General features: G+C 43.0%; 1 protein-coding gene across 2 annotated transcripts in view; it reads right to left on the bottom strand.

Annotated features, from left to right (window-relative positions):
* Positions 1 to 1,045: 1,045 nt before the first annotated feature.
* METTL24 (methyltransferase like 24) overlaps positions 1,046 to 22,485 on the bottom strand; it is a 96,865-nt gene continuing 75,425 nt past the window's right edge. For both annotated transcript variants that reach the window (XM_030556117.1, XM_030556119.1), the window contains exon 5: positions 1,046 to 2,316. In XM_030556117.1, the coding sequence (XP_030411977.1) occupies positions 2,002 to 2,316 (315 nt within the window). In that variant the 3' untranslated portion in view covers positions 1,046 to 2,001. The remainder of the gene's footprint in view (positions 2,317 to 22,485) is intronic.

Below are 22,485 nucleotides of genomic sequence, written 5' to 3' on the forward strand. Positions count from 1 at the left end.
GGACCCAAGTTAGTACAGAAATGGAAACTGAATATTTATCTATAAACTGGATCCTCTATACATTGATCTGTCTGGAAGCCCCAGCCCCTTGTGGAGCTCTCTCTCATAAGATAACAATGAGGCCACGAACTTACTTGGAGTCAAAAAAATAAAAAAAATTTTAAAAATGGACATTTAGCCACATAAATAGCAAGGACTTCTTTTACCTGTTTTAAATGTTTGGAAGTGAGAAACCCAGTTGCATCAGGGCATAAAGCAGCCTCTCACTGAGGGGAATAAGAAGAAAATTCCTTGGTGGGAGGGAGATGTGAGTTATTCCATACTTGTCAACTTGGACTGAAGTTGCCTCTTCCACTGAAGCATCTAGTACTGGCTTGTGCTACAGAGTAGATGGATCACTAATCTGCTCCACTATGGTAATTCCTATGTTCTGAATGGGTGGCTTGGAGGTTGCTGGGGGAGGAGCCAAGGGAGGCAGTATTAAGCAGCAGGGGAAGGGAAGAGGAGGAGAATCCTCACATTGAGCTGAGCAGGCTGCTGCTACCATCTTGACTGGAGAAGATGCTGCTTGTAAGAGGAGCCAGGAAGGGGGGTGGGGAAGAACTGACTGATGTATTTGTGTGGGACTAGTTAATGGATCTGGGGAAATTGTGTAGCAGGGCACCCATTTAGTATGGTACACAAGTGTTAGGAAAATGGTACATACACTTCCTCTGTTTGCCAAGCCTTGGAAGGCAGGTCTGTATAGCATGTCAGTGTGTATGGTGTAGCAGCGCAGCAGGGAGTTTGTGAAGACATGCCTGCCCAAAGGAACGAGGGACGTACTAGGCTTATAAGGGGAGAGAGAAAGAATTAAAGGAACAAACCAGGAAAAGAGTGATTGAGGAGAGTCTTATTAAACATAGTAAAATTAATTGCGGACAGAGAGAAAAATGAGTGGGAGAGGAGAAACATCAAGACTCAGAGCAAATGGGAAAGTAAAGGAAGTTAAAGAACAGAAAAGGAAGGGGAAGTATCAAAGCAAGGGAGACTAAGTGCATTTTATTTAATACAAAGTTTAATGGGAATACATTACATAATAATATTAAATTCTCTCTTAACCGCCCTCAGATGGGTGGTATTGGATGGGCTAAAGTTTTCAAAATGTTCACATAAACCATGCACTCCTTTATGTTTCTGGTAAAGTGATGGGAAAATGACTTTTCTGGGAAGTTTTAAAATATATTGCTTGGGCCCACTGAGCAGTTGGGCTTCTGAGGGAGACCTGGATGGGCCAGTTGAGTGATTTCAGCTCATTAGCCGTTGGAAGGGGGACTGATTTGAGTGAAGAATGCATGTGGAGTAGGAGCTGGCATGGATATACGTTCAGGGGCAGGTGTAGTATCTGAAAATACAAAACACCTTTTTTGTAAATTGACTAGATTTTCCACTGGCTGTCCCGTTTTAAGTAATTGTTGATTGGAAGACAACAATCTGCCATAATTATCATGGGAGTGTTTGTTTTTAAAGTACTAAAAGGTGCTAGTCTAAGCATAATCATTTATGAGAAAGTAACTTATTTGTATCACTGATTTTTTTAGCAGCGTCTCTTGGTGTACACTGTACTAGAGCCGCTCCCAGTGAATTTTCAGGGACAGAATAGGCAAACTCTCTTTGCTGACCTTTAGGGAGGCTGGGGTCAATCCACAGCCATGGGTGGAGAAGAGTTAACCACTTTAGACAAACACTTAGAAAGTCTCTCATCTATTTCTAATAAAGTCTATCAATGTAACCATGAAAGATGCACTGTACAAAACAATTTCAACACCAGATCTCTTTCTAGTACTCAGAAGCAAAGCATGATAACATCCAGCTTTTGCGATACTGCTGAGAAACAGAAAAACAGTTCATTTTGATAGCAGGGCCTCGGTTTGCAAGTTCAGTAACTTTTGTCAGCTGCTCCAATGTCTTTTTCACTAATGCTGTTGAGTGGGATGATTACATGTCATCAATTCCTTTATGCTACTTCCATCTTGTGTTCACCCAGCTTAATGTGTAACAGCTACTTGCATTGAAGGCTTCCTTCTTCAGAAACATCTGTGGTTTCAATAAGTCTTTGTAAGTGTGAAAAAGCCTGAAATCCTTCAGTTCTAATTCTTTGAGAAGACTGTACCAGTATCGGACCACCGTGCTGTCATTGCCACTGACCTCAAATCCAGGCCAATGAATGTGAACTTCAAAGACCAATTGTCCTATCTGTTCAACAATGTCTTCCAGAATCAGGTTTTCCAAAATTTTCCACTCCGCACTTTCCATATCTGCCTTGAGGACATCAATCTGAAACAAAAAACTAATTACTTTATGAAAAAGACAGACTTCACAATTGCTGTTGACAACCATCTGAAGTGCCAGGCTTTTCAATTTCATTCAATTTTACTTAATTACTCTTGAGTATGGCTGTTTTTATTTAGAAATCCCAGCACCTCCTGGGGATAATTGAACTAGTTTTTGAAGTTTCATAATTGCTTGTTCATAACTTCCCCTCCCAACCTGCTGTTTTAAATGCTTTGTAGTCTGAGGCTTCTAATGAGGGTACTAATGTGGTCATTAAACCACTATATTTTATTATTCCTTTACAAATCCTGTGAGTGCCTCAAAGTTATAGGGGTGAGGAACACCCATTGATATGCAAAGATAGTCAGATCATTCTTTTCTTTAACCTTGACTGAAGGAAGTGCTATTTGTCCATTACTTTTTTTAGTATTACAAAATCCAGTGAGCCCCTGTAACAAGTTATGTTTGTTTGTACAGCAATAATACTGGGGGCCCCAATCAATACTATTATGTTAGGACACACACACACACACACAGTGTCTCTCTCTCTCTCTCTCTCTCTCTCTCTCTCTCTCTTCCCCCCTCCCACTCCAGAGACCTTCCAATCTAAGTATATGAGGACAAAACAACTGCATACAACAGACAAGGGCAGCAGAGGGTAACAGAGATATTGTTATTGGTCTTATTCTCGAGGGCATTCTGTGCCAAACAATTCTGCACACAATATTTAAAAATTCTGCAAATTTTATTTGTCGAATAAATGTGTAGGCTTCAGTATGGCATTGCGGAGCACAGGCCACTACCAGGGCCAGCCCACAACATTTTGAGGCAGGGAGCTCAAATGATGCCTCCATGCCTCTCGCTTGGGCCAGAACTTTGAAAGGTCTCAATTATACCACCTTCCTGTTCTTCTCCTCTGCTACCTACCCCAATAAAGGAGAACTAACAACTTAAAATGCCTTGTTCAAAAATTGTGTTACATTTGCTGTTCAGTCGTTTGAAAGTTAACTCTTCTTGTCTGCATAGTAAACACTGGCATTTTTATCTATTCGAATAATCAAAGTGGTGCTTTCCGTGCCGCCTGGTTACAAATATTTGACCTGCTTCCTGAAGGTCTACGGTCTGGGCTAGCTCACGCTCCATTGAGATGGTTGCAAGGCTGACCAGCCTCTCCTGTGTCACTGTGGAGTGTAGATTTGTTTTTATTAACTTCAGCTTGGAGAAGCTACATTCTGCACTGGCAACTGTTACAGGAAGTGTTAGAAATATGCGCAGAGCAACAAAAGCATTTGGAAAGAGGGTGGTCATCTTATTTGTGCACATTTATTCCAGAACAGCCTTTGAAGTTGATCCTGCTGAAATGTATCTTAAAAGGGCTTTCAGTTTGTCACCTAAATCACTTGCATCAATATTGCGCACGCCATCATGTGTCAACACTGTCTCTAGTGCCCTGCATTGCTGGTGTAGGTGGTCTTCAGGCAAGGAATTTTGGAATATCATACAACATCCCAAATATACTGCTATGTTCCCTGAGCTGCATGAAATGTTCTTCAACTGACTGTATTGCACAATCTACCACCTGGTTAAAGAATTTAACTTTGAATTGTTGTTTGGGTCTCTTATGGGATTATCCCATGCCTTGTAATCAAAATGTCTTCTTCAGTGACTCTTGTATTCTTGAATGGGTGGGAAAATAGCTTCAGTGTGAAGTTCCTCTGCTAGCTTCTGTGCACTCTTCAGAATGTTTTGAAATCCCTCATCTGACCAGTAAGACTGTAGGTACAACTTTGCTTTGTCCAGTTGTTCCATTGCTCCAGATATATCAAGGTCAACATCTTGGAGTCTCCTGCTTACAACATTTATTTCAACAGTATGTCATGCCACAATGCTAAGCCACACAGAAATTTGAAGTTGTTTCTGGGGATTCCATTTCCCTCTGCCACTGTTCTCCCACAAACAATTCCTGTCATAGCATTATCCTCCATAATGGCAACTATGGCATCATCTATCTTCCCAATTTGGTGTTTGATAGGCTTTATCACCGCTTCTCAACTTTCCCATCATGTGGCACTCAATGATTTCAGTGTAAGAGAGGATGTTCCCAGATGTTTCAAAATTTGCCATTGATGAGTTGATGCAGAGAAAAATACATAGATGCGTTGAATTACATTAAAAAATTCAGAAGCCTCACTAGAAGCTGATGCTGCCTCACTGACCACCAAGTTCAGTGAATGAGAACTGCATAGGACAAAAAAAGCTCGAGGGTTTAACTCTCGGATCTATGTCTGCACTCCTTTGTTCTTTCCTCTCATGTTGGCACCATTATTGTAGCCCTGACCTCTCATGTTAGCTACCGCAATTCCCGTATCTTCCAGCTTTTTAAGAAGCACATATGTCATACCAGCTCCTGTAGTATCATAGAATATCAGGGTTGGAAGGGACCTCAGGAGGTCATCTAGTCCAACCCCCTGCTCGAAGCAGAACCAATTCCCAACTAAATCATCAATGTCAATAAATTCTAGAAAATGCTCTCTGACAGTCACCATTGCAGGGACACTTTCACTAGGTTCTGTTGTTACAAAATGCATCATTAAAGTCATTTGTTCCATATGGCTGATTTCAGGTGTGCAGTACAGAATAACAGAGTAATATCTTGCATCCGATGAAGTGGGCTGTAGGCCACGAAAGCTTGTGCTCAGATAAATTTGTTAGTCTCTAAGGTGCCACAAGTACTCCTGTTCTTAGAGTAATATCTTGCTGACTTCAGATCTGCCACAATCTTCTGTTTGACTTTTGTTGCCAGTAACTCTTTGATATCATTTTGAATTGTTTTTCCAAGGTAGTGGTGTGTGTACATTTTGTGGGTGGAGACTCTTCTTAGATGCTCCTGGAGTACAGCATCAAACTCAGCCATCAGCTCCACAATTTTAAGGAAGTTTCCATTGTTTGGCACATACCGCTGATCTGAGGAGCCAGCTAGGTTTTGGGTAGCAAGCATTCTCACAATGGCAATGAGCCATTTCAGAACATTTTGCCAGTAAAGAGACTCTGATGCAACCTTCTCTTGCTGCTGATCATCTATGGTGGCCTTTAACCTTAGTCTCATCTCAAGCTCTTTCCACCTATGGAATGCTCTCTGGTGATTTGCTGCCTTCTCATGGCATTCCAGATTTCTAGCCAGATTTTTCGAGTACTTTTTTTTCCTGTAGAACCCAATGTGGCTTGAACATTAGACTGGAAGAGTTTGCAACAAAAACAGTATGCAGCATTCTGGGTTTTTTAGTACATAAGCCATGGCCTCGCCACTTTGTCACCATTGGGGATTTCATGCCAGTTAATGTCTTGCATGGAAACTTCTATTTTCATTCTCTTTGGGGAACATGAAGTTTTTCACTTGTTGTGGCCCATGCAGTACAAGGAAGTCCCTCAGGCTACTGCTCAAGTGGGTCCTCAGTCCTGTATCATCTAGACTTAAGGAACTAAACTCAGCTGCAGCTGCTTCTGCCTCCACCACACTCTTCTCTGATCTGCACTTTTCTTCAGGTATGTGCACGGTTACATCCATTTGAGAAGGAGATATGGATGCTGCCATAGCTGCCAGGTCACCTGCACTCTGACTGGAATATCAGGCATCTCCTCAACACCCACATCCTCACTGGGGCCGGAAGGCTCACCGTGAGCATTTGTCTGTGTATCTCGGGACAGCTTCTTCCTGCTTAGATGGAAAAGCTTCCTTTGCTTGCTTGCTTTTTCTGAATGCTGCCCCAGAGGGGCGTTTTCTTCTTTCACTCATGACTGCTGTACTGTGCCAGTTATAGTGGCTCTCAATACTCAGTTGAAGGGGACAAATAATCAGGCTGGTAGCAGGGCCTGAGTGAGGGAAGATATCAGCGTCTTAAGGGCCTAACTGGTTCCTACTACTTCAGCTGACTGCCTGTTCTCCTCAAGTGGGTTCAGGGAAGCAGCAGAAAACAGAAAGTTCCCTGAGAAGATGGTGTTAATCAGTCCAGGCTCCTGGGAGGTGCTAGAGAGGTATGTAAGAGTCTCCTCCTCTCTCTCCCTGCAGCTCCTGCTGCTTTCTGTTATTCCCGCTCACCTTTTCTGCCTGCCTGCCTGTTATGTCTCTTGTGCCCTCCTTCCTCCAGCACAGCACTCCACCATCTCTGTGCATCTAGAGCAGAGAGAATACATATGCACCAGCAGCAGACACAATTTTCTACACTCTGGGTCCTAGGGGTGTTTCCCCCCCCAGCCTGGCACCTGAGGTGGCTGCCTCAGTTCACATCATGGTAAGGTCAGCCCTGGCCACTGCCTGCACAGAGGTGGGAGATCATTCTGCAGCTCCACCTGCCCCCCCACCCCAGGACACAGACTCAGTGGTGAGGCTGCACCAAACCCTGAGACAGTGCAAGGACCAGACCTGCCCCTCTGTGCCAGGTGCACCAGGAGTGGGCAGGCAAGCTCAGCCCAGCAGGCTCCAAGTGTGGAGGAGCTTAGGGTACGTCCACACTACATGCTGGATTGGCGGGTAGCGATTGATCTATCAGGGTTCAATTTATCGCATCTCGTCTAGATGTGATAAATCAATCCCTGAATGCTCTGCCATCGACTCTGGAACTCCACCAGGGCAAGAGGCGGAAGCGGAGTTGACGGGGGAGCTGCGGATATCGATCCTGTGCAGTGAGGACAGAAGGTAAGTCAATCTAAGATATGTTGACTTCAGCTACGCTATTCTCATAGCCGAAGTTGCGTATCTTAGATCAATTCTCCACCTGCCCTACCCAGTGTAGACCAGGCCTTAGTGTGGGAGGATCCAGGTGTGCCATTGAGAGGGTTCTGTGGGGCGCAAGCTGAGTGCAGGGAGGATCTAGATGCACAACGGTTTGTTGGTGGCGGTTCTGGGTGCAACGGTAATGGGACTCTGCAGGGGGATCCAGGTGAAGGTGGTTGAAGCTCAGTGGTGTGGGGGTTGGGTGTGAATAGAGCTCATTGGGGGCTCTGGATGTTTTAGTGGCGGGGGGTCCAGATGCTGGGGGAGTGGGGCTCAGTGGGGTGGGGATAAGTGGGGTGGGACTCCAGGTGCAGCTGGTTGGGTCTAGGTGGAGTGGGGATCCAGACAAGTTGTCAGGGTGTTTCAGGTGCAAGGACATGGCAGGTGGTGTTCTGGGTGAGTGGGAGTGAGGGTTGGCAGGAAGGTCTGGGTATGAAGGGGTCTGGATGCACAGGGATAAGGCAGATGCTGGAGCAGCTCCCTGTACAGTGATCCCTTCCCCTGCAGCTGAGGAGCAATGGGTCAGGAAGCAGGGAGGAGGAGAGTTTGCAGAGCTTCCTGCAGCCTGGGGAGAAATCTGGGGGTGAGTCTGACCCGGCTCTGGATGCTGTGCAGGGGAAGAGGAAGTCCCATCCTCCCCAACCCAGATGAGACAAGAAGCTGAGCCCGGCACAGGATAGGAGCTACCAGCTAGGTCTTCCCCAGTCTCGCCCTCTGCCCCACAGTGATTTACCTCTCTGCCGGCTGCCCTGGGCACGCAAAACATACTGCTGAGGATGGTCACATGACCGCTTTTGTGGCTTCCCTGTCAGAAAGTCATTTTTCTGGGGGGAAGCAAAGAAATCTGCAGGGGACACAAATTCTACGCATGTGCAGTGGTGCAGAATTCCGCCAGGAGTATGGTGGTTTTATGGGACTGTTCCCCAAACCTAAAAATGATCGTGGCTAGTCTATGCAGTGTTGTTCTAGCTGTGTTGGTCCTAGGATATTAGAAAGACAAGGTGGGGGAGGTAATAGCTTTTATTGGGCCAACTGCTGTTGGCGAGAGTCGAGCTTGCACAGTAACCTGTTGTTCAGAATGCCTTCCCAACCCCCACATTGCAACACACATGCTTGCTTTTGCCGGGGATTATGGGATTCACGTATTTAGTATTCAATTAGCTATACTCTTACTGGCAGAAAGAGCTTTCCTTCTCTGGCATAACTGAAGTCTGCTCAAGAGAGGCCCCAGCCTAGAGTAGCAGGGAGTGCTGCAGGTCAGGAGTGAGCCACGCTGGCAAAATGGTTGTGAGAGCGCTCTTACAGCTTGTGCTGTGCCTTGGCTGAAGGAAGTGCTGTTTGTCCCTAGTTTTCGTAAGCATTAAATTCACTCATACGTGCTAGGAGACAGAAGGGTGGTAGCCTCTTGGTGAAGCTCACTCCTTCCCCATCTTTCAGTCAGCAAATAAATTCCTAGTAACTTTCTAAAGTCTGGAGAGCAGTTGCCAGGGTTGTAAATAACTTCAGTGGCCTTCAGTGTCTAAAGGAGAATGTGAGTGTGTGCAAACCGACGGAAAGGAAATATTGCTTTACATGCCGGACTTTTGATTGCTGCCTCTCCTCACCTTTTCACTTACCAAAGACTGTCAGACAATGAGCTCTGCTGAATGAGGCCAAAAATATACAACTTGACAAAAAGACACTGGAACAGGAAGTATCAAGAGGCTCCCAAATTATTTCAGGAACAATACCTTGGTGTTGCTACCTTTAAATACTGGATTTTTCAACTGCCTTTTCCTATATATTCTACCTATTAATGGGGACAATTGAGTTAAACAAATTAATACACTTGCAATTTGCAAATTCAATATTAATCAGAATCATTACTATAAATGATAGGAATGAAAGTAAAATCACAGTGTAGAAGTTGATGACTACAATAATCCACTAGTGTTGCGTTGCTACTGTTACTTGTTCCATTACAGCAGGAATTTTGTCTTCATCCTAAAGACTGTTCCCATATGCCTGAATGTGCAATACATTTACAGATTACAGTTTGAACATTGCTGGACCAAACCCTTGAGAGACTTATCAACACCACAGTAAAACATCTCTTTGGTGCATGATAAAGTAGATATGGTTTCTGAAGATTTGTTGTCTAGATTCTTATTGAAATATTAATTACTAGTGTATTTTTACTGTAGGCTTCCTAGCATCACTGAAAGCATCTAAATTGCTTTTCAGGAGTAACTTTAAAGCTATTTTTTCAGTTTGGGCATAGGAGAATTTGAGTGGGGTTTTTTATCATTTTTGTTGGAAGTTAAATGTCTTCACTGAAACAAACAGCTATGGATTTTTCTTTCCAAAAAAAAAAAACAGTCTTGGCTAAGGAAGAAAAACATGCTCCTCACAAACGTCCGTTTTTTTTCCTTTCCTGTCTTTTGCCAACTCTGTTGCTGTGATATTTGGATGATTTTCTTTAAAGTATTAACTTTCTTAACATACATAATAGTGTGTACAGAGCTGTTAAACTAGAGCATTAGTTAAACTGGGAATTAACTTCCAGCAGAAAATTCATAACGGCTTTTAATGTGCAGCAGAGGAGGCTGTGTCTTAGCTGCTAAGTTTATTTTGTAAATCTGCACAGAAAGGTATTTCCGAGAGCTCCTTTATGGGTAGTATATCTCCCTTCCATTGAAATCTTTTATAAAACCCCAGGCATACTTTGTATGTTCAAATAACGCCAAGCACATGGGTAGATTCCTAGCCCTATTGCAGATGCTATCCATCAGAGTTTTGCCATTGGCTGCAATAGGGGCAGGATTTCACCCATGAGGACTTAAAACAAAAAGTGCCCATGCAATTAAGCATGACACTTTACTTCTTTCTTCTTACCTGTTACGTATCCCATACAATTGGTTGGTTTAGTTTTTAGACTAGGTGTTTCAATCAATTTTAAAATTAGTGATGCCAGCACCCTAGTGCTAATAAGCATCCTTACAATAATAAGGCAGTAAGTGCATGTGATGGATAAAAATAGTTTAGCAGGGAAACATATTTGTTTCAAGCCTTCAAGGGGTTGTTATAAACAAGGAGTTAAGTTACGAAAAATATTTTCTAGTATCATTTTCAGACTTTGTCCTTTCACCTCCTGTTTTTGCCTGGATATTGCAGCTCATGAGGCATGACAGTGCTACTGTAATGCTTGCTATAGGGGAAAATAAGATGAGTGAAATGTAATGTTTCATCTGCGTATGCATTTTCCTGTTTGTGGGCTTAATGTCAGTCAGATAATATTGTCTCAATTTTTGTGATTTAACTTTTATGTACATTTCTGTTATGCAAACATACACACACATACATACAAAGGGTTATGACAGAACAAGAGTGTACAGACTCATGTATGCAATGCACACAATCTGAGCATTTGAGGAGTGCTTAGTATGCAGTTCTTTGGCTATGGTAGATGGAATCCTGTTTTGACATGTATTTTGCTCACACTCCATGCCCAGTTGGTCCGAGTACTTGGAGGGGAGATCTCCAAGGAACACTGAAGTGCTGCAGGAAGCAGTGTTTGTTATTCATTTGGTGGTGCTATTCCCTTTCAATCAGTTCTGAACTCAAGTTCCAGTGTGCTATTGGTGGTGTGCCTTCTAGTGGATGAGGCTTAAAACCAGGACCTTGACCACTTGTGGCTATTAAGATCCCATAATCCTTTTTGTAAGTGTAGGACTCCACCACAGCACTTAACTAAAATTGGCTAAAAGTGCTAAATTTGTGCTGGGGCTTGCCAGGGCTGAGTCCCAGCACCTCTTTCATTACAAATTAAGCACTGCCCCCACTCCCCTCCCTCTGAAATGGTCTAGGCTTGTTCTGAAAGGCAGTGCTGCTTTCTTCCACCTACCTGGGAGTAGGAGCAGGGGGGAAACTGGGCCTAGGACAGGGAGTTGACTAGCATGATTAGAACTTGCTGGGAAAGCAAACTGGAGACAGTTGAATGCTACTCTGAAGAACTGGATTCTACCCCTGCCTCTACCACAGAATTTCCTATGCGAACTTAGGCAGAATATTTACACCAAACTTTCCACAGGTGGTCATTAATTGTATAATCCTCATTTTCAAGGTGCTTGACTTGAGGCACTGGGGTCTGACTTGCAGCTGAAACTATGGGGAGTGGGAGCTGTGCTTTGAATATATGAAGTGCTATATAATGTTACTTATAAAAATAATCAGGTCCTAGGTGTATCAAATTCAGCACCCAAAATCAGTGGATACTTTTGACCTTAATCTCTATATCTCAGTTTCCAATTTGCAAAATTGGGACAGAACACCCCTTCACCTCACAGCGGTGTTATGAAAATAAATTAATATTTGTGAAGCACTCAGATACTTTAATGCTAAGCACCATAGAAAAGTCCAAGAAGAAACTAATAAATATGTCTCCAGAGCAGAGTTGGAACAGTGTACAGTAAATAAAGTTTACAGCCACACACTGAACACTGAGGAGAAAATAAAATATTAAATAGCTGTTCATTAAGTCAGTATTGTCCATTCTGTGCTCTGAACGAGGCAGAGAGTCCTGTGGACAAAATAGTATGCAATCATGTAATTAAAGACTATATCATAATGCATAAGCACAAGGGGCCCAAATTAAGGGTGCACAGGTATCCTTGACTCTGGCACTTCCTAACTTTCAGTGCTTGAGTTTGCAACCTTTAATGTAGCTTTTTGTCTATAATAGTTTATATATCAGTTTACTTGTGAAGCATTTTAGACTCCATTGTTTCGACAAGCATTATAGATATAAATTGTATTTCCTTAACTCATTATGACATTTAAGTTGAAAAGTAGTTAAGGGATGAACACAGTAGTTCCTCTTTATAAATTCAAATGGGCTGCTGCTTTTCCAAAATATATATATAAAAAATTTGCACCTTGCTATATTTTTGTAGCTAATTTACAGTCTAAATAAGTATGCTCATTACAGAACTATGCTGCACTGCCTTAGACACCACTGACTTTATCTTCATGGAACTGTTGTAATTTTTAAAAATGGAGATGTTATCTATTTAGAAAACTTTTCAGAAAAATTGCTTCATTCTCTCATTTCCCCACTATTATTGCCTCCATAGTGATATAGTTTGAGGTCACTCTGTCATAATATATTTACAGTTATTTTCTTTAAAAAATTAATATCCCTGTAGCTGCACTGGCTGAACAGCAGGCAGCCTGCACATTCTGTTCTGCTTTCATAAAACTGACTTGATATGTGGCTATTAACTCATTTTATCCTGCAGAAAAGTTGGTTGCCAAGCCACAATAATGTCTTCTATTAAAAACACACTGGAAGGATCAGAAAAGAAATATGATGCTAGCAGGGATGTGATATATACCCAAACCAGAATTTCTTAGTTTAACATTCTACTATTCAGTGCTTTTCATTGCTCAGGCAAAGACACAGAAACGTATGCATGTATCTGTTCATTTACCATCTGCTCATGAGCAACTCTGATTGCCCTACTTGCTGTTATGTACCAAGGGCTAAATCCATGAAGGTACTTAGGCACAGTAGCATTCAGCAATGCAACACCTAACCCTTAGGCATCCTGCCACGAAGTTTGGCATCCAGGCTTTTCATACAATGCATGGTGAGAGTTAGACAGCTAAGAAAGGGAGTAAATTGAGCAGGGAGCTGCTTAATCTAGCCAGGAGTGAAATGCAGAGGAAAGAGGCCACATACCCAATCCTGCAGTTTGGCACCTAAGCGATCAGATGTGTGCTCTGGCAGACTAAATCTAGATGAGAAATCTCACCAAAAAACAAGCAAACATGACCCCAGAATACCCAATAGTCTGGGGATTCGAGCAATCACTAGGAGCGGGGAGCCACAAATTCAAATGCCTGCTCTGCCTGATTTGGAGCAGGGATTCCCAGGTGGGAGGCTGAGCTTGGTAGACCCTTGGTCTAATTTTCTTTTGAAATTGTGTGAGTATGTGAGACAGAGAGAAGTTTGAATGAAAGTACACAGATTACTAATGGAAATAAGATTCTCTATGGACCATCTCCTATGATTAAGGCTATATTTTGAAAAACCTATTGGAAAACCCACCCTCTGACCAATTTCTTCCCTGAGGAGCCGGATGTCTATATACAATGATTTCAGCATGGTGCCACCTAGCAGAGAATTTCTGATTTTGAGATTTGAGTCCTTTGAGGGGGTTAACCCACAAAATAAGCTCTGCAAATGTTAGTATTTGTCCTGATGCCTGCTGTTAGAGCTCTGTTCATATGCCTCAGCTCTATGTGTAAAATCTAGCCATCCACGCTATGGGAGATAATTTTGATCTGTATAACAGATAGCTTCTGTGACTTTGTGGCTGGATGGACTGTAGAGGCTTAGGGGCCAGATCTCCGTTTTCAAGCTATTTCCTTTCAGTATTGAATTATACAGACAATGCCAAAGCCACCACATATTGACTTGCTGAAGAAAAACACTGACACTGGAAAAAATTATAGACCGAAGAGATTTTATTCAAGTGCTGGATTACAAAAAAGCCACTTGAAAACAAAGTACGGGTACCTGCAGAGGAAAGATTTTTAACTCCATCTCAGATTCTTAATGACATCAAAGAGCAGCCCCTGTTCTTCAGTGAGCACACTATTTCATGCACAGAAGGCCCTGCTTAATGGTGGAAGTATAGCACATTCAGACTTTCACACTGTCAGGGCTTGGCCATGTCATTCTTTGGAGTTTTCTTCCATACAATGTTGCTTTTGAGAGGGCGCTTTAGCTGCACTGAGGTTGTGATCTCTGACAAGATACTGTGTGGGCCCTGAAACCGCTAAGAGGCTTCCTTTTTTTAAATGAAACCTGCCACAGTTGATTCAAGTATTAAAAATTGATGCTTAGAAATTAAATAACAGGAAGTAAATAATAGCCTTGAACAAAATGGTCTCAGGGTTAGATTGTAAGCTTCTGGGGGCACAGAGTACACTTCTTCTGTCCTTTAAAGCAGTTTTTCTCAATGTCTAGTCCATAACTAGTCCCTGAGATCTCCCTGACATGCTTTAGGAAGCCAGTCCCTGGCATCAAATAAGATTGAGAAACACTGCTCTAAACTACTGTGTTGTTTATAATGCACCATAAATAATAAAAAAACTTAAAGGGACACCAGCTTAAACATCATGTCTAGGTATATTTTATCTACAGCTGTTCCAAGAAACACCAAAGATAAGACTGAGAAATTAGAGATGAATTGGATTCATCACATGTATTGAGAACAGGACCCCAGCCTTTCGCAAAACTCGAGCTCGTAAGCTGGAAAAGTACACTTTCCTGGCTGACACCCTGAGAGCGAAGGGCTACAAGGTGCAGATGAACGCCCTGGTCATCGGAGCCCTGGGTGCCTGGGACTCCTGCAATGAGCGTGTGCTGCGGATCTGCGGCATCAGTCAACACTACGCACAGCTCCTGTGGTGCCTCATGGGCTCAGACACCATCTGATGGTCCACGGATATCTACACTGAACACATCACTGGCCAGCGACAGTACCAGGAGGTGTGAGCTGGAGCAACATCGTGCATTGACTACGAGAAAAGGACTGAGAGACTTTGTCCCTAGGACCATATGAACTGGAACCATAAACTCACATGCATCTGAAGAAGTGGGTATTCACCCACGAAAGCTCATGCTCCAAAACGTCTGTTAGTCTATAAGGTGCCGAAGGATTCTTTGCTGCTTTTACAGATCCAGACTAACACGGCTACCCCTCTGATAATAAACTCACTGAACATTAAATCTCACCAAATGAGGGTCAACCCATCCTCTGCATTGTATCCACTCATTATTCTCCACACCTGAACATAGCCATTATATGAACAACATACCCTCATATCTCAATGTCTGTACTGTACCCTGTTAATCTTTTACCCCCAATCAGGGATACTGCAGATTACGTATTCCTTACACCATCCGATCTTAAACCAAACGTCACACTCCTTGATAATCTGTGTGTTATTCCCTGATAACCAGAAACTTCTATGCTTGAACTCTGTACTGTTCACTTTTTTAAACATCGTTTTAATAAAATTTTTAAATCTGTTGTTATAAATGCCAGGTTTATGTTTTCTAAATATTTTACCCTTCTGAAGATGTACCACCCTCTTGCGTCCTTCTTCCCACAATTTAAGAATGTGTGGAAGTCGCACAGACAGTTGGGCTCCAAATAGATGTGATTATTAACACTCTGCAGCTATGCTGCTCTGGCAAGGTTCTGACAGCAACAGGAGACAGGGAGGCCCACTAGAGGGCACCCAAACTATTTAAAGGGATACTACTCAATTTCTATACGGTGCACAGTATTCTACCAGTCAGGGGGAAATGGGCCCTTTCCTCACACCCAATGAACCAGCTGAAGAAAGTATGTGAGGAGAGGATTTTAGGTGTCTAATGTTTCACAAATGAAATAATGGCTCAATTACTGTTTTAAAGGTAATGACTGGCTGCAACCTTGTGTCATTTCCCACTACAGAAGCAAGAGTTCAGTTTGCCTTGATAATCTTAGAAATAGCAGGGTTAACGGGGATTTAGGATGTTTGGTATCCTCTGAGCACCACTTAGAGCTCCTTGGAGAGAAGGGTCAATTGAGAGTGGATTGCTGGAGGAAGCAATTACTCACCTTGTGGGCGCAGCAGCCTCGAAAGAGAGAGAGAGCAAATTCATTGCACATTAGTCAACCACCATCCCTTCGTTTCCAAAGGATCAGTTTTTTCCATGTGGAATGAAGAGGGGAATCGAATATTTCATTGCTAGTTCAAAGCTATGTGGAAGTGCTCATGCTCAAACGTCCCTACAGATTCACATTAAGAATTCATCCAGACAGTTGATTTATAAGACTGATTCGTGCCTGCCCTCCAAAGCCATGATTAACAAATTATAATTTTCATATCAACTGCATGATGAGACAAGCTCTATCCTCTGTTGTCTGTCTTTTGTTACTCCATCCTTAGTTTAAGATGCCCTCAATAGATAAGAATTTAGACAGTGCTATATGAATGCAGTCCACATTTTGGCAGCAATTTTCTTGGGAATAAGCTGTCATATGTTTTTTAAATTTTTTCTTCACTGTGCTTTTTTCTTCTTCTATGGCTTGCTGTCCTCTTTTCTGCAGTCTTTCAGTATGTTTTCCCTCTTCCTTCTATTCATCCCCTTTCAACTTGATTTCTACCCTCTTCACGAACAGCCTATTGCTTAGTTCCTTTTTATTTCCTTGCCCTGTGCCCTTGTATCTCTCTACTACCCAGGGTTGTAACTGATGGCAGATGGAACAGTGGTCATCCTTGGAGCAAAATGCAGCTGACGCAGTGCAGGACACGGTCCTGATATCTCTTCAATCCAAAGAGAATGGATGTCATCTCTGAACAATGAGAGGAGGAAGAACATCTGCTGTGCTGTTTCATGCATGCTACTGGTTACCCTGACCAGGATGGTGAGGATGCAGGGCTTGGGAGAAAAGAGAAAGTGCCCCTATTCTGGCCCATGTTTCTTACTCAACGTAGATCAAAACTAAAGTTCCTTTTTGTCTCCCAGCTGATGGCACTGTATAGATAGCATCATTGCCAAATAATTCATTCTTGGTTCAAGTAACAGGATAAACATGTTCTATATCCAGCTACTTATATGGCCTAGACGCTCTAGAGTGTGATCATCTTAGTCCAATCACTTTTAGTCTAGATTCATCCACTAGACATTTCTGAGACATGGTTCTGTGGTAACTGCGTGGTGCAAGCCAATATTGTTTTCTTGTTGTTTACAGTCTGGTAGTTTTTGAGGTACTGACTGGGTGTTTTGGTTTTTTTTTTTTGTTTTAATTTATATCTTGTTATGAAAGTATTATACAGCAGGGAATAGTACTTTCAGAGCCTTTACATATTGTACTGCACACATTGAAAGTGCAGCAAAGTGGAGTCAAAAAACTTACTTAACTGTCTCTGCTACTCAACCATCAATAATGGGAGTAACAGCTTGTCCAATGCATTAATGTCCCATGTAGGGACTAGCCTTACAGAAAAGGCTACAGAATAGGAGAGAAAGAATCCATTAATGTCAATTATAACTAAGCATTTATGATCCCTATGAATACTATATCTATTTATGTCACTTAAGGAAAATTAACATGGGAAAACTATGTTAAAAACCTCTCTCGCTCGCACACATGCATGCATGCCCAACGGACAGGTCGTGCATAAGGCTGTGATAGTACTTCGCTAATTTCTCCAAAAGCTTTCTCTTAGACTAAAATTTCTCCTGCATGGTCTTAATCTGACAATAATTTATTTCTGAAGCTTTCATAAAAGGAAAAAAACAACCTTATTCAGTCATCCAAGTTTAACTGAATGGGAAGGGTAGGCAAAAAGAGGTATTCTTTAAATGGTAAGAAACTTTTCAGACATCACTTTGAATTACCAGAAGACAAAATAATTTTCTTAGCCTCCCAGCTGCTGTTGGCTAATCATACTGCTGCAGGGGCCAGACCAGAGTTTCTCCATCCACAGCTGGGCAGGAGGGTGTCACCCTTTCAGTCAAATGTAGGCCTCACTACCATCATCCATGACTTTTTTACCTCACAATTAGAATCCTGCAAAGTGTTCTGCATGGAACTATACCAGAGGTGGGCAAACTACAGCCCGCGGGCCACATCTGGCCCATGGGACCCGCCTGCTCTGCTTCTTGCCTGGGAGGCTAGCCCCCAGTGCCTCCCCTGCAGCCTCAGCTCACTGCGCCGCCAGCGCAATGCTGTGGGCGGCAGGGCTGCAAGTTCCTGGGGCAGCAGAGCTGCAGAGCCATGGCCTGTTCCGGTGATCTGGGCAGTGCAGCTGTTGCGCTGCCATCCACCAGTGCTCCAGGCAGCTCGGTAAGGGGAAAGGGAGGTTGGATAGAGGACAGGGGCATTCGGGGGGTGGTGGTCAGGGGGCAGGAATGTGGATGGGGTGGGGCGGTCAGAGGGTGGGGAACAGGGGGGTTGAATGGGGGCAGTTAGGAGGGGGGGTTGGATGGGGTGGCAGGGGGGCAGTCAGGGGACAGGGAGAAGGGATGGTTGGATGGGGCAGGAGTCCCAGGAGGCAGTCAGGAATGAGAGGAGGGGTTGAATGGGGCGGCAGGGGGCAGTCAGGGATGGAGGTTCCAGGGGCAGTCAGGGGATGGGGGGGTTGGATGGGGGCAGGAGTCCAGGGTGGACTGTCAGGCGACGAGAAGCAGCAGGGGTTGGATAGGGGGCGGGGGCCATGCCTGGCTGTTTGGGGGAGGCACTTTCCCACCAGACCCTCCCACAACTGCTGGCTTGTCACGTCCTGCCTCACTCCTCCACCCCTGCGGGAGAGCCAAGGGAGAGGCAGGACATGGTGAACAGCAGGGACCTTTGGGGAGGGGAGGTGCAGTGGAGGAGAGGAAGCCGACTTACTTATCAGGTGGTGGTGAGCCTTAGGGAAGGGGCAGAGCAGGGAGGGGATGAGGCAAGGCCACTATAGCCCAGGTGTCCAGCAGAGTTTGGCGGCGGCTGCGTCAGGGAGTCTTAGCCTTCCCTGGACTATTATACCCATGGATCATGATCCCGAACAGAGAGAGGCATCTTCCTATGTCCTGTCAAATCTGGACCCTCAACCCTGCCCCTTCCACAGCATTTTGCTCCTGGCTAGCTTAGGTGAGGCCCTGTTCAGCTTGCTGGGGTCTGTGAATTCCTTGCTTAGGCCCCTGACTCTCCCCATACTCTGCAACCTCAAGCCTGTGAATTCCACTGGGTGGGAGGGTATTCAGATTTAGGCCTTGACTCGCTAATTTAATCTAATGAGAGAACATTCTATTGTCTGACCTCTGAGCAGGGAAAAAAATCCTCTTGTTTTTGCTCTTTTGATGTTATCTCCCAGACTCTGTTAGATACTTCTGGGAACGGATGTTTATTCAAGAAAATAAATGCCGTTCACTGTATCCTATGTTCTCTTCATTAAGAGGGAACAAACATTTGTATCTTGTTTATGCTGCTGCAGTATTACGCAAGGGTATACAAGTGGGTTGAAGGCTAACAGAACTGAGGAGGATAAATGTCATGTTCTCTCTTGTTAGAGATGGAAATTAATGGCTGACACTGGGTTAGAGAGACAAGGTGGGTGAGGTTTAATAAAACGCTATTATTTCACCGACCTTGCCTCTCTAATATCCTGAGACCCAACACAGCTACAACACTTAATGCATTTTTTTTAGTAATAAAACATCTTAGAGAAGAGCATTTAGGTTAGGATGTTTTTCAGAGTAAAGCAAATAGTTTAAAAAAATAAACATTTCACTAGAGTATTTAAAGCTCTGCTAAGCCAACAGTAAACCATAGGAACCTGATGCTGAAAGCAATGTAAATTATACAGAGGAAAATAGATCACTGCATACCTCGGGTCTCTCTACACATCCTTTGGTATATTTATCAAATTCAGTCAAATTCCCTCTCCTCTTCAAAATGAACTCTTTGCTAGTCGCTGAAATAGCCCCAAGCCTTATCTCCAGCAGCCTGGGAGGCTCCATCTTCCTGCAAGCCAGCTCTTCAAATATCATCTCTCTAAAAGTGATTCACTGAAAGTGAGACGCTCTTAAAGGTATTAAACTAACCCAGTGGATGTGAGGTGTGTGTAGACATTAATATAACAATTGCTATATATGTGAAAGAAAATCTGCAGCCTCTTGGACATCAGTTGTTATTCAATTATGCACCATACCATGGCTGCGTAAATTTTACAGTGACTACAGGGAGAGAACTCTGATTCTCTTGTTCCTAAAACATATTCTATCATCTCTTAAAGGGAATCTCCTTCAGTTATTAGCAGAATGAGGTCTATGATGTAGCTCAGCAGTTCTCATTTCATCCAGTGAAGGATCTGGTGCACATAACATGCTAGGCCAATCAATACAGTACTTAAAAAAAAAAATCCTATTGTGAGACTGTTAATTTCATTCCACTTTCTATCTGACTTGCTTATGTGCTTCCAGGCTGCCCATTTTACCTATGTGGTCCTATGTTCATTTGCAATGGCAGCAGCAGGACAGCAGGATGTAAAATGCACATTTGAGGCACACAACAAAGAATCTCTTGAAGAATCTTTCCCTCTTCTGCTCTTCTCCCACAAAGACTGTAATATTGCATCGGGGGAAAGAGAGGCTGTTTGTCAGTCTGATCTGTACATTTTTAGATCCAGTTTTTCTTTGAGTGAAATTATTTGGATACTGTGAGTTGACATCAGAATCAAATGGTAACAGCAGAAAGAGCTCCAACTGCTGTGATGTAAGTGTACAGATCAACAAGAGTCAAACTCCAAATGGAAAGATTTTGCAAGCTATAAAAGGGGGATGTGCTGGAGGCTCTTTGGCAACAATTTGGAAAACTTGGTGATAAAGAACTTTTTTAAAGGGGTATAGCCATGTTTGCAGAATCTCCTCTTCTTTCCCTCCCCACACTGGATTAGTGAACCTTTATAAAGAATTTGTCAGTTAGTCACTAGCCAGAAGGACAGCAACTGGGGTAGAGAGGTAGATTTATTTATTTGGAAAATCTGTTTTAATTTTACTAACATACTAAAGAGAGAGACTCAACACCCTTTCCCCTTCAATTAACTGGTGTTACATGCTCACAACATACATCCCACTGGTTCACCAGCAAAACTAGGGAAGATCAGACTTTATATTCCCAATATTTTTAAAACTAAAAAAACTGTACAAAATAACCATTATTTTAGCCCTTTTTTATATACCACACACTTGATATAACATACAGAAGCAAAAATGGGAATAAACCAAATTTAAAAAAAAATCTTCTGCTAGTCACCTTTAAAACTGGTGCCCACATTTTCCCCATTGTAAGGACATTTAGCATTTTTGTGTCCTTGGGGAGCACACAGGTTTCAGCTGTGAAACCTCTAACATATATTACTATAGCTATTAACATAGATGCTGTCTGAATGCAAGCTAACTGCATACTAAACAATGCTTTCAGGTTGTTTCCTGGTAGGTGAACTACTGTTAATAGCACCATAAATATCCAACCAGGCAAATGGAATGGAGTTTAAAAAAACAGAGAAAGACAAAAGAGGCTGAGAGAAACTCCTTTAAATAAACATTTGGAAGGGACAATGGGAGAGGAGGTAAACAGAGGCTCAGTTCATGAGCCTTTCACTCAGCAGTAAAAATGGGTTTGATGATACAGGCGCTCCCCAGGTTACGCAAGACCCGATTTAACGCAAATTCGTCCTTACGCAAAATGCAAAAAGTTCCATAAGGCATAAATAAAATTTTTGAGTTGCGGAAAATATTGCGTAGCATATGGGAACACAAAGTACTGTAGTGCAGTATGAGGAGGAATACAGCAGTAGCATCTCCTACAAGGGGAAGGCTTTGTGCTCTCACAGCTTCCCAGTTTCGTGTTATTTCAGTGATACTGAATATCTGTTATTTCACCCTATTATTTCATTCAAATCATGCCTGTCTCCTCCTCTCCTTCCTCATCTACAAATTAAGCCCACTGTCATCCACCACCAAAATGCAACCTTCAGTGTGCCAAGATAACAATAGGATTAAGGTAAATGCAATATTTTTGGTTGGTTTTTTTTATGCTTGCACAATATGTTTTTGACTTATGTAAAATTCGGGTTACGCAAAGCTTTCCAGAACGGAACGATTGTGTAAGTTGGGGAGCGTCTGTATCACATTAGAGCCAGGTATGCCATGTATGGGTTTGTTTAGTTTGGAAAAGAGAAGACTGAGAGGGGACATGATAGCAGTTTTCAGGTATCTAAAAGGGTGTCATCAGGAGGTGGGAGAAAACTTGTTCATCTTAGCCTCTAAGGACAGAACAAGAAGCAATGGGCTTAAACTGAAGCAAGGGAGGTTTAGGTTGGACATTAGGAAAAAGTTCCTGTCAGGGTGGTTAAACATTGGAATAAACTGCCAAGGGAGGTTGTGGACTCTCCGTCTCTGGAGATATTTAAGAGTAGGTTAGATAAATGTCTATCCGGGATGATCTAGACAGTATTTGGTCCTGCCATGAGGGCAGGGGACTGGACTCAATGACCTCTCAAGGTCCCTTCCAGTCCTAGAGTCTATGAATCTATGAAAAAACACTGTACAAAGCTGCAGTCTCCGCTAAAGAGGCATTCAGGAGCAGGATTCTAGGGGTGCTGTCGGTCAGCATGGTGATAGCTTGGCAGAACTGTATTGGGGAAGCAGGGCTTGCACAGCATCAATCTGACTCTAGCTAGTGCAGTTGCTGCCTTGATTTCATGACTGTTAAATTCATTAATTTGTTTAAAAAAATGCATCAAAACTTTGTAGTTTACTGATGGCAAAAGGCCATAGAATGTATATTTCCAAACTGCAATTGGAAACATCT

Source organism: Gopherus evgoodei, chromosome 3 (assembly GCF_007399415.2).
Source record: "Gopherus evgoodei ecotype Sinaloan lineage chromosome 3, rGopEvg1_v1.p, whole genome shotgun sequence".
NCBI lineage: Eukaryota > Metazoa > Chordata > Testudines > Testudinidae > Gopherus > Gopherus evgoodei.